This window comes from Mustela putorius, unplaced genomic scaffold (genome assembly GCF_011764305.1).
Source record: "Mustela putorius furo isolate JIRA1106 unplaced genomic scaffold, ASM1176430v1.1 tig00003869_pilon_pilon_pilon, whole genome shotgun sequence".
In the NCBI taxonomy this organism is placed as follows: Eukaryota; Metazoa; Chordata; class Mammalia; order Carnivora; family Mustelidae; genus Mustela; species Mustela putorius.
Window position 1 is genome coordinate 9,739,733 of NW_025422021.1, and position 11,581 is coordinate 9,751,313.

Genomic DNA, 11,581 nt, shown 5'->3' on the forward strand with positions numbered 1-11,581 from the left:
TGCACAGAACGGGATGGGAGACCCCCGGTCTTCTCCCCTGAGCGGGTCCCCGTCCTCGCGCCTCCCGTCCTGCGACCGCCCGCCCCCGCCCCCGCCCCCCCACCGCGCCCCTTCCCCACTCCCTCGCCTCGCTGCTCCCATTCAGCCGCGGCCTGTCTGCGCCCGCAACCGCAGCAGCCGCAGCGCCCGCCCCGTGACACCAGCCCCCCGGCCAGGCGTACCCCGGCGCCCGGAGCCTCGCGGCCCGGCGCTCGGGATTGGCTGTTGCTAGGTGACGTCCCGGCGCTCACGTGACGACTGTTAAATGCCCACCCTGCCCGAACCCGCCCCGCAGACAATCGTAAGGCCGCTCTGGGCTGCTCACCTGCTCCCGCCTCCCGGAGCCCCGGCCTGGCCCCGCCACCCCTGCCCCCTCCGCCGCCCGCCGCCCGCCCCCCGCCCGAGCCGGCGCTGGGCAAGAAGCCGAGCGGGTTAGAGAGGCGGAGAGAGGATGCGGCCGGCGGCAGCTGTCCCGAGCAGTGCACGGTGATCGCCTCCCCCGGAGGAGGAGTTGCCCAGACCGTTGCCACATTTCTTGTTTTCCTCCCCACCCTCCCTCACCCCCCGTAATTACATTGGCTGCTGGAGGGGACAGGGAGAGACGGAGGAGGCGCCTCGCTTCCCCCCTCGCGCCCGCCACCCCTGCTCTTTCCCGTCCCGGGCCAGGATGACTGGAGTCTTTGACAGTCTGGTGGCTGATATGCACTCGACCCAGATCACGGCCTCCAGCACGTACCACCAGCACCAGCAGCCCCCAAGCGGCGGCGGCGCTGGCCCCGGCGGCAGCAACGGCAGCAGCCTCCACAAGCCCCAGGAGTCGCCCACACTGCCGGTATCCACAGCTACCGACAGCAGCTACTACACCAACCAGCAGCACCCGGCGGGCGGCGGCGGCAGTGGGGGCTCGCCCTACGCGCACATGGGCTCCTACCAGTACCACGCCGGCGGCCTCAACAACGTCCCTTATTCCGCCAAGAGCGGCTACGACCTGGGCTACACCGCCGCCTACACCTCCTACGCACCCTACGGGACCAGTTCTTCCCCGGCCAACAATGAGCCTGGTATGCACAACGCTGGCGTCAAGGGTGACAAGTCTAGTTCCTGGGATGGGTGGGCGAAAATTGTTTGGGGCGGGGATCCATCCGGAACCCTTGCCGTGTACTCTGCCTGCTCCCTCCCTGCCCGCCCTGCGCCTTTTACTCTTCTCAACCTCCAGTCTGCCGAGGGTCACTGGGTAGGTCCCTCGGGGCTCGGCTGCTGGGACCAGGTGGCCTTAGGGGGCCGAGTGGGCGCGCGGTGCATGCTTCATGGCAACTCATTTCCTTACCACCTGCTCCTTCTTTCTCTCTGGTTGGCTCCTTCTTCCCCTTCCTGGAGAATCCAGCTCCCAGGTTCCAAGGAAGCGCGAGTCCGCACTTAGCGAAGTGGAGTCTGAGCGCCCTGCTCGTCTCCGAGAAGCCGCTCCCCGGCTCAGGCCAAGTCCCAGGCCAGGCGCTTACGCCCAGCGGGAAGTCTTTGGGGGCTCCCCGGTTGTGCTGTTCTCACGGTTGCGTTGCGTTGCAGAGAAAGAGGACCTCGAGCCTGAAATCCGGATAGTGAATGGGAAGCCAAAGAAAGTCCGGAAACCCCGCACCATCTACTCCAGTTTCCAGCTGGCGGCTCTTCAGAGGCGTTTCCAAAAGACTCAGTACCTGGCACTCCCCGAGCGAGCAGAGCTGGCGGCGTCTCTGGGCCTCACCCAGACTCAGGTGAGGGCTCCCGGCCTGGAGCGGAACGAGGAGCGCGCGGGCCTGGGGTGGCTGGGAAGCAAGCGGGGTCAGCACAACGTTTTAAAAAAGTGTTTCTAAAGTAATTTTAAGGATTACGAGGCCCGCGCCTTGGGCGGTCTAAACTTCTACTCCTGAAGCTGAAATCCCCAGAGGGGGCACCGCGCGCGAGAAAACGAAAGGACCGGGGTGGGCAGAAAGCCGCTTTCGCAGTCTTACCGCGCCGTACTGATTAAGCGGGTAAAATCATTGGCCCTCCTGACCCTCCCCCGCTGTCACCACCACCTCGGTGCACCCACACCAGCTGTCTCCGATTTTCTGAGATTGCCTCCCAATAGAGTGGGAGCCATCCCAGCCTCGGAGGCCTCGGCACGTGATCCGCTCGCCTGCCGCGCGTGCTTTCCACGCTCCTCCCCTCCCCTGCCCCAGATCCAGGTTCTTCCACTAACGTTCGGGTTCCTTTTCCACAAAGGTCAAAATCTGGTTCCAGAACCGCCGGTCCAAGTTCAAGAAGATGTGGAAAAGCGGTGAGATCCCTTCGGAACAGCACCCTGGGGCCAGCACCTCGCCACCTTGTGCTTCGCCGCCCGTGTCGGCGCCGGCCTCCTGGGACTTCAGCGCGCCGCAGCGGATGGGGAGCGGTGGCGGCCCCGGCAGCGGCGGCAGCGGCGCCGGCAGCTCGGGCTCCAGCCCGAGCAGCGCGGCCTCGGCCTTCCTGGGCAACTACCCGTGGTACCACCAGGCCTCCGGCCCTGCCTCACACCTGCAGGCCGCCGCGCCCCTGCTGCACCCAACGCAGACCCCGCAGCCGCACCATCACCACCACCACCACCACCACCACCACCACCACGGCGGCGGGGGCGCCCCGGTGAGCGCGGGGACGATTTTCTAACCCGAGGGACACTACGCAGGAGACTGACAGAGCAGAGATCGGTGATCCTCAGTGCTCGCCCGGAGAGCCGGAGGGTCCCTCCAGCTGGCCCGAGGACGCCTCCCACCCTCTGTGAGGAGAGGCCCGGGAGGGCCTGCCACGGGCCCTGCTTCCTCGAGCTGCCTCTGAGCGGTGGGGAACTGGAAGGTTCTTCGAGGCCCCCGGCAGGGCCGCCCTCCTTGGCTGCCTTTCCGACCTGAGCCCCGCCTCAGACATGCCTCTCCTCCCTCCGCGACCCAAGAGGCAGTCGGGCGCCTTCCTTGCCGCGGGCCACGGGCTGAGTCCGGGGGGAGGGACGCCTCCCCCGCCCGCGAAGTTTCCAGGGTGCTCTGAGGCTCCTTTCTCCGTGCCCGCCCCCAGGCCCAGCTCCAGCGATGGGCTGATTGACCTCCCGGGCCTGCGTGCCCTCCCCACTCGCCCCTGTGACCTGGGCTGCCCGCCGCTTTTTTTCTGCCCTGCTGTCCCCAGTCCTTGGAGCCCCCCTCTGCCCTGCCTTAGATCCCGCCCCCTCCCCCAGGAACGCTCCCTTAGCTCTTTCCTCATCCATCACCTTTGGAGTTTTTTTATTTTTATTTTTTTAAAAGTTTAGGTGCCTTTGCGGATGACCTCATTTTGATGTTGGGGAAAAAATGATTTTTTAATATGTGGACACTGCAAAAAAATGTGTTTAAATTATCTTTTTTAAAACCTATTCAGGATTGTTAGGCTGGACTTCGACATAGAGTTTGTAAATAAAGGTGTCTGTGCAGATTTCCCCACTGATTTATTTGTATAAAAACACTCGTCTTTTCAGACTTTTTTGTAATCCCCCCCCCACTTGTGAAAACTGCGGTTTAGCAGTGACCTCAGCAACCCCTCCATTTTATTTTTCCCTTTGAAAATTTTCTCAGTTTAACTAAGCTACTGATTGGGTTTTATTTTATCTTATCCTAAAATCTTTGTTCTTGAAATGAAAGATATTTTGGGGTTATTTATTATGAAAACAACATGCTCTTAATGTTGATTTTACAATATGAAGAGATTATTTAAATAAATTATTGTTTTCATTGGATGTGTGCGCTTTTTCCTTGGAGTCATGACCTGGAGCCTCGAGCCCCCTGCCCGGGCGGGGAATCTGGCCGGCCGAGAAAGTGACATTTCCATCTTTCAGAGGCTTAGAGAGCGGTGAGGCGAGGCGGGAACAGGCGCGCTTGGCATGGGCCTCCCCGAAATGTTCACTCTCTGCGGGCACTCGAGTCTTGGCGCGGGGTTTGCCCTCTCGAGGCGCGGTGAGTCACCCTGCACTCCGGCGGCTGCAGCCTCCGCCCGCCGGGCCCCTCCAGCGCCGGCGCCACTGCCCCTCGCCTGGGCGGTCTGTGCCGCCCCCGCACCGGTGGTGCAGGCGGGGCAGAGCTTCCGAGCCGCCGCAGGGGACCTGCAGTCGCAGCCTGAGCGTGCAGAAGCCGGGGTCAGACCCCTACCTTGGACCCTCCCCTCTGCTTGCCCTGTGGCCCTGCTGGGGCTGCCAGAGCTGAGAACTCAGTGAGTCACCATGGCCCTCGGGAAACTCAGTTGGCTGCTCTGGAATGCAGGGCGACCCCCGCACGCAGGGCTGCGCTAACACACATACAATCACACACTGTGACTCTTATAGTCACATCTATACTATCACACACTCTAGTATGCACACAGTCACACACTCCTGAGTCACACGCACACCACTGACAAAAATTCATGCACGCGCACCTTCACGTACGCGGATACACAAACCCACACAAGCACACTCACGCACACAGGCACATTCACATAGAGACTGAGGCACATTGCTGTGAGAGTGGCACTCTTCCATCTCACATTCTCTGAGGGGAAATGTGCACACACCGTTCAGCTCTGCTTTCTACCTTGGGTCCCCCCCACCCAGCTTCCATTGTGGGAAGTGACCCTACTTTCTGTCATTCTCTGCAAAGGCCAAGGGCAGGTGGGTAATATAGGCCTGAACTAAAAGTCCCTTTCCTTCAAAGCACTGAGGCCTACAATGGAAGCGTTTTAGGTTTAATCATTAACTCTGTGATTCTGGGCTACCCGCCTTAACCTCTCTGTGCTGTAGTTTGCATATCTATACGACTGGAGAAATAAAAACAGCTATCTCAGAGTTTTTGTGAGCATATAATGAGGTAATGAGGTAACAGTGCCCGGCACATAGTAAGCACTCATTTTTGCTATTAGTAGTCTATTGTTTGATCCCAATGCCCCCCAAACAGGGAGGCTTTACTTGTGCCTTGTGTGTACTTGTGTGATTATGAGGTCCAGACTGACCCAGAAGCCTTTCCAGTTTTGCCTCATGTAGAAAAGCAGAACTCTAGAGCTGAGAGAGCTCAGCTCTGGCCCCTTCTTACATGAGAACCCGAACCTCAGCCATCCCCTCTGAAGGGGCCTCTACAGGAGAGGAAATTAGGGGCAGGCCAGAGAGCCCTGCTAGCCAGATCCAGGCCTCCTCTAGGATGGCTATTCAGGCCATCCCTGTGTGTCTTCCGATCACCTCTGCCAGAAAGCAGACATGAGATGGGGGGACTTTCTACATTCAGTGCCATCATCCTGAGACAAATCCTACCTTTTCTGGCCAGTTTGGGGGCCTGCGTGGAGTCTAGCTTACATACAACAGAGTATGGCCAGGGAGAGGGACTCTGGGAAAAACAGGGAAGCTACAAATCCAGTGGCCATTCCCATTCCTGCATTGTTTTCCCAGGCTAGGAAGGCCGGAGCTAAAGCTCGCTGACCCTGTGATTCCAACTTCTTTAAGCAGCCGCTGCCTAGCAGACCCCATTCCTGCTCTCCCTCCCCGCAGCTCCAAATTCCGTGGTTTTCTTTGAGTGCCAGTAGCTGGTGCCAGCCTTCCTCCTGCGGTTGAATGCGCCCTCCCCTCCTCTGCGCGCACTCCCCTCCCCCTCCAGAAACCAGCGAGGAGAGACAGGGCAGTAAATTGGCTGGTGTCGAGGATCTGCAGCAGACAAGATGATTAAGAGGCCTACGCCGGAGCGCCCGGGGCAGGGAATGTCAGCCCAAGTTGGAATCACGCAACAGGCCTTGGCATGAGCGAGCCTGGGAGCCGGGAGGGCGGGCGGCCCCAGCTCCGGGGTGGGCCGAGGCCCCACAGACTCGCTGGAGTCACCGAACCTGGCACCCGGCGGCGGCGGGGTCGCGCCAGGCCACGGCGCGTCTTTCCCCGGGAAGCCCGCGAAACAGAGATCAGGAGGGTGCAAGGGCCAGAGGAAGGGGGCGTTTCCGCAGACCCGGAGAAGGGCATAGAGACCGGGAAGCGAGGATGCGCCCAGGTCTCAGAAGTGAGGGGGCGGGGAGGAGGAGGGGTGAGCGAGGGGACAAACAAAGCCCGGCTGGGGGAGGCAGGGGACGGCTCCAGCCCCGCCGGAGGCAACGAGCTGGCAAGTCTTTCTCACAGTCTCACGGCTCGCGGAGAGACGCGGAGCCCTGTGATCAGCCCGCCGCCGAGCAGACACGCTCCCACCACGCGGGACTGCGCTCCCCAAAGCGCGAATGAAAAATGGAAATGGGAAGCCGCGATCTCGGCTCCCTACACTGGGAAACCAGTCGCGCTCGGAACACACATAAATCTTCATTGTAATCCCCTTCCATTTGCTCGCGTGAAATATCAGGCCAGAGACAGGATATGACAAGCGCTGGGAAGCAGGGGGAGGGAAGCCGAAGAGTGAGGGATGCCCGGCCCTCTCTGCTCCACCCCCTGGCAGGGTTGCTCGGAACTCTGGCAGAGCGCTGGTATTGAGTTCCAATTCCCGGGGCTGGCAGCCGGGGCGCTCCCTCTTCCACTTCTCATCCCGTTCCCGCCCCTTTGCCCCCCGCCCCCGCCAGGGCGCGCAGGCCACCCAGCCCCGGGTGCTCCGCTGGGTGTAGACACACCCCGCTCCCGCTGCCCCGAATTCCAGCCGCCCGCCCCGCGGCTCCCGGGGTAGGGAGAGAAGAAAGGGAACGGATCCCGGGCCTAATCAGCGCGGCTGCAATGTGGGACCGTTTAAGAGGCTTCCCCTCGGCTTTCTTTCAGGATTACTTGTGAAAATTGTGAATATCCGTCCTGTGTAAGAATTTCCGAGACTGGTGGGGCGAGTTTGCGGGAAGTATCAGGTTTGATGGGGGCGGAGAGTACTCTGCAAAACTGGGTCTTTGTTTACAAACAGTTCTGCGGTCGAAGGGAAGAGGAGGGAAAGAGGGGTAAAGGGAGGAGTGCAAATGTGGTGGAATGATCCCCTCCAGTGTTAGAAGCCCCCTCGAAGGGGAACACGATACTGGGGACCAGAAAGCCCCCTAGCCTTTCAAAAAAAAAGAAAAAAATTCGTGCTCCCTGACGGTAAAACCCCGGAGCAACTCCCCCACTCCCACACAGCCCACCCCCGAGTTCCCCGTCCCAAACACTAGCTCAAAAGTCAAAAGCCGGCTCCTTTCCCGCCAAGGAACAGCGACCACCAGTGCCTTAAACCTGTTGAGGATCAGATACCTCCTTTAAAATGAAGCTACAGATCTCTTTTCCTCCTAAAATACCTCCCTTGCATTCGCTTTTGGGGTCCCCAGAAGCGAGGGGGTGGGGCGCGGTCCTAAGGTTCCAGTTCCGCGAGCCCCTGGCCCTGTCCGACCAGGCTTTCCGGAGACTGGCCCGCTCTGGCGGGGTCATGACACCCAAAACAGCCCCAGAGAAGCCTCCCTTTGCCGGGACCTCCTTCCCCATTGGGATCTGCCCCGCGCGCTTTTCCTGCTGCCCCGCCCCCTCCTCCCCTTAGACACACCAGCGGGGGCGGATGCGGAGGCCCCACCGAGCACCGAGGCCCCCCTGGCAGGAGTTCCCCTCGCAGGGACGGCTTTGGCAGTGATTGCCACATTACAAGATGTTACATTCCGCCCTGGGGCCTGGGGCCCGGCGGGGCGGGGGAGACAATATGTTTCTGAAAAGAAAGAGCAGGCAGATCTTGGAAGAGCAGCCACTCGGAGCCCCACGTGAGAACACAGGCACAGTCTCTAGAGACCTTTCTTGCAGGGGCCGCCTCCTACTCCGACTCCGACTGCTCTCTGGTCCTCAGGGTCGGGCCAGAACGCAAACACCACTGAGTCTTTGAGATTTGCGGGCAGTGGGGCTGCGCTCCCGCGACTGTCCGGAGGCCGTTTGCAGGATTCTCGGCAGCCCTGGTGCCACCAGCTGCGTCCCGGGTCGGGTCCCGCCAGAGAGAGGAGTTGGGGGGCGGGGGAGCAGGAGGATCAGGTGCGAAGCCCGGGAAGGTGGTGAAGAGCTGCGAGGGGCAAGCGGGGGCTGCAGGACAGAGGATTAGAATTTGGGGGACGGAGAAGAGGCGAGAAGGAGGGAAGGACTGGACTTGGAGAGCCCGGGGGTAATCCCAGAGGGCAGACTAGGGCCCCAACGGAGCAAGCATGGCGGGTTTCCCACACTCCCGTTCCTGCCCTCCTTTTGGGGGTGCAGGAGTCTCAGACACTCTAGAAATTAAATCGTCGCTCACGGAACAATGGGGACTTCTGGCCCTGGAACTCCACCAAGTCTAGGATGCGCCGAGAGGTGGCCGCACACCAGGTGGATTCTCCCGCCCGCTGCCGCCGCGTGGCCCCCTCCTCTGGGGCAGCCCCCGCCCCGCCCCATCCCTCCTCGGCCCTGGCCTCAGCTTCTTAAAGTCGCAGGGTGTCTCAGCGCTCTAGAGAAGCACCGCCCAAGTGGGGAATGAGTGTTTCTGGGGGGCGCTATCTCGGGACGGTATTGACCAAAGAAGGGCCTAGGGGACCGCGGGACGACCCCAACAACCTTCAGCTTCTTTCTTCCTCATCCCAAAACTTCCCAATAGCAGGCTCCTATTCATACCAACTCCTCAATGCAAAGGCTGCTCCCGCACCCCACTCCCGCCTCCCGCCCCCTGGCCTGCAAATTCCTGGGCCCAACCCGGCTGCTTTGTGAGGGGGGCTTGGGAGAATCCAGGAAAGGGGCCGAAGGAAGGAGGATAGAAATTGAAATGAGAAAGGAACGAGTGTTGGGATGAGGGTGCGGGAGGTCCGGCTCAGTCAGTTTCTTAATAGTTGCCGCATTTAGGGTGGGGGCCCGGAGCTTCCGCGGCATCCAAACCCGGAAAAGCAGGCACGCGGAGAAAGGATTCTCTTCTCGACATGTTCAAGGGGAGAACAGTGAAAATTTGCCTTAGGTGGCCAATTTTCTCATTTGCCCCTATTAAAAGAAAAAGCCCAAGAAATTCAATTAAAGCCACCCTGGCCAAGGCGCTATTTGAGGCATGAATGTCTCCCCTAAAGCTGCAGCAATCATGTGGCATTAGACACTTCCGGAATCCTATAGCCAACCTGAAAAATCCCAGACCCCCTTTTTCCCTAATTTTTGCTCTGATCTGTAATTTTATCCACATTTGCACTAGTTTGAGCATTCTGGCTCTCCCATCTGAAAGCCTGCAATTACTATATAATTCTTCGCAATTTCAGATGTCCTAATATGGACTGTAATTTTTGCGCAAGACAATTTCCTGCTATTTCAAGCATCAACATTGTCAAAGTTGTATGTACATAATAAATGGGAATATCAATGCATAGTTTTTAGCATAACATCTTGACTCCTCGATAATTATATCCGTTCGGAGCCTACGCAGAATTAGCCTGAATTGCATGGTAACTGCTGCTGCTTTAAAATTTTTAAAAATTACTCATAATTTTCCCAAAGATTACCAAGATCTCGAGTGCACAATGTCATCAGCGTAATGAAGAGTAAACATTTATGCTAATAATCTGCAATTTTTTTCATCAGCTATAAAGACAGAGGCTATATAGCCGAAAATTTCAGTCCTATTCTGCAAGCGCTGCGCTGCAAAAAGCCTGCGGCGCTCGGAGGAGCCTGGTCCTGGAGACCTCTTTCCACTCTTTACTCTCAGGATAGGAGGATGGGGCTGGGGGATTCTTTTTGGTTTTCTGGTTTTGTTTTGATCTGGTTTGGTCGGTTTTATATTTCCTATTTTTCTTTCCCCCCCCCTTTTTTTTTTCCTTTTTTGCCTTTTCTTTCCTGTCATTCTCCCAGCCAAATGCCGCCTTCGACCCTTTTGGTTTGATCTAGCAAAGATTGTGTCCAGATTATCTGAAATTGACACTGAAGAAGGTAAGGGTGGAAACTGGTTTCATTTTTCAGAGGGTTGGAAGGCTGCGCTGCGCCCGCCGCGGTGGCTCCCGCTCCGGGAGTAGGAGGGTGGGGGAGTGATTATGTATGCACCAGCTAATTCTTCCATCAAAACTTCTTGTCAGCGATGTCAGGATTATTTTTTTTTCCTTTTTATAAAAACACTTGATGTTTCAGGAAGTGTTAATCCCTGAAGGTTGGGGGATGAGGGCGGGGGTAGCAACGGAGTGGGTGTGGGTGACAGGTTTCTTGAGCCTGGGGAAGGCACCCTTTAGAGCCGTTTGCCTATCTTCACTGGAGTTGGGGGCTGCTGTGAAGCTGGGGACCGAAGGAGGGTTTCTTTGAGTCATGGGAGGGACAGACCCTTACCCAACATACTGCATTTGATGGAGGTGCCTATGGTTTGTGCGGGATGAGGAGCAGAAAAGTTCGCTTTAGCCTGTGATTTCAGATGTTTAACCCAGGCGCTGGCTTGACGAAACCCAGATAATTCTGAAATTGGTTTTCAAAAGATACAGAATGAAATAGATAGATAAGAGGATAAAAAATATATAGCCAGGAACCTGGGTTGCTTCTTTCCTCTTAATTTTTCTTGGGATCAAGCATCTCAGGTTCCATATCCAGCACCTAGACCTACCTTTCCATAGGTGACAGACATGGACAATTTCTTCAAGAGGAGCGATTTAGTTATTTCTCCATTGAATGATTCTAAGAATAAATTCACATTTCTGTGCATATTGGTTGAGGAATTTTTAAACTTTTTGTAGCTCTTCTAACTAGCACAGAGTAGGCGAAGGCTGAAGGGCCATCTGACCTAGCCCAGTTTCGGATCCCAAAAAGAAAGAAAAATAAAACATAATAATCGATGAAGGAAAACTGTGAACTATAAACATGTTTCCAATTTCAGATTTTTAAAATACTACCTAGATTTAGAACCTGGATTCTTGCACAACTAGACTACCACTTGCAGGACCACTCAGTCCCAGGCTTATGAAAGCCAAGACCAGTGGGAAGGGGGTTGGGGATTGCTGCTTGAGCCCCTACCGCCCCCACACCCCTGCCCCTTTTAGAGCTAGTGTGTGTGAGAGAAGATATTAAAGAGGTATCTGTTGTTTGGCAATTTTGCTAAGTCTGTCTTCACTACTTCGATGCTGTGCATTTGCTAATTTGGAGGCCTGGCCATTGACAAGCTTGCTCCATACACCTGCAAGCAATTTGCCGGCTCCGGTACCAGAGAATTGCAGAGATGGCAGCTCGCACCTATTTGATTTTTTTTTTTCCCTTTTCTCAATGCACAGCAAATTTGGCTTTCAGTGCGTTATCTCTTTTGTTAATGCAAAAAGATTCCCTGGGCGAAAAAATTGCTCATAATTACCAGAGAGATGGGGAAACTGCATTAGAATAAATAAACCTGAAATTACTGTAATTATGTTGTGTTTGATGGGCCCGGCTTGTAATCAAGAAGAGAATACAGTGAAATGATGCTGACCCTCTTGGGTTTGCAGCTGTACGCGCACTTTGGGGTCTTTTTTTGCAGAAAAGAGTCATTTTGATAATCATTAAGCTGTGTGTAACCTATTTCAGAAGTGTTTTAAAATGAGGTTCACATTTTTTGAACAAGGAGAAAAAAATCCCAAAATTGCATTTTGCCATTACAGACTCATACATAAGGAA

General features: G+C 56.5%; 1 protein-coding gene across 1 annotated transcript; it reads left to right on the forward strand.

Moving 5' to 3' along the window:
• The first annotated feature begins 347 nt into the window (after nt 1-347).
• Nucleotides 348-3,787, forward strand: DLX2 (distal-less homeobox 2). Its single transcript, XM_004744077.3, has 3 exons — nt 348-1,100; nt 1,603-1,787; nt 2,278-3,787. Exons 1-3 carry the CDS (start codon nt 707-709, stop codon nt 2,695-2,697), a joined length of 999 nt encoding a protein of 332 aa, XP_004744134.1. The 5' UTR covers nt 348-706; the 3' UTR covers nt 2,698-3,787.
• The last annotated feature ends 7,794 nt before the right edge of the window (nt 3,788-11,581 follow it).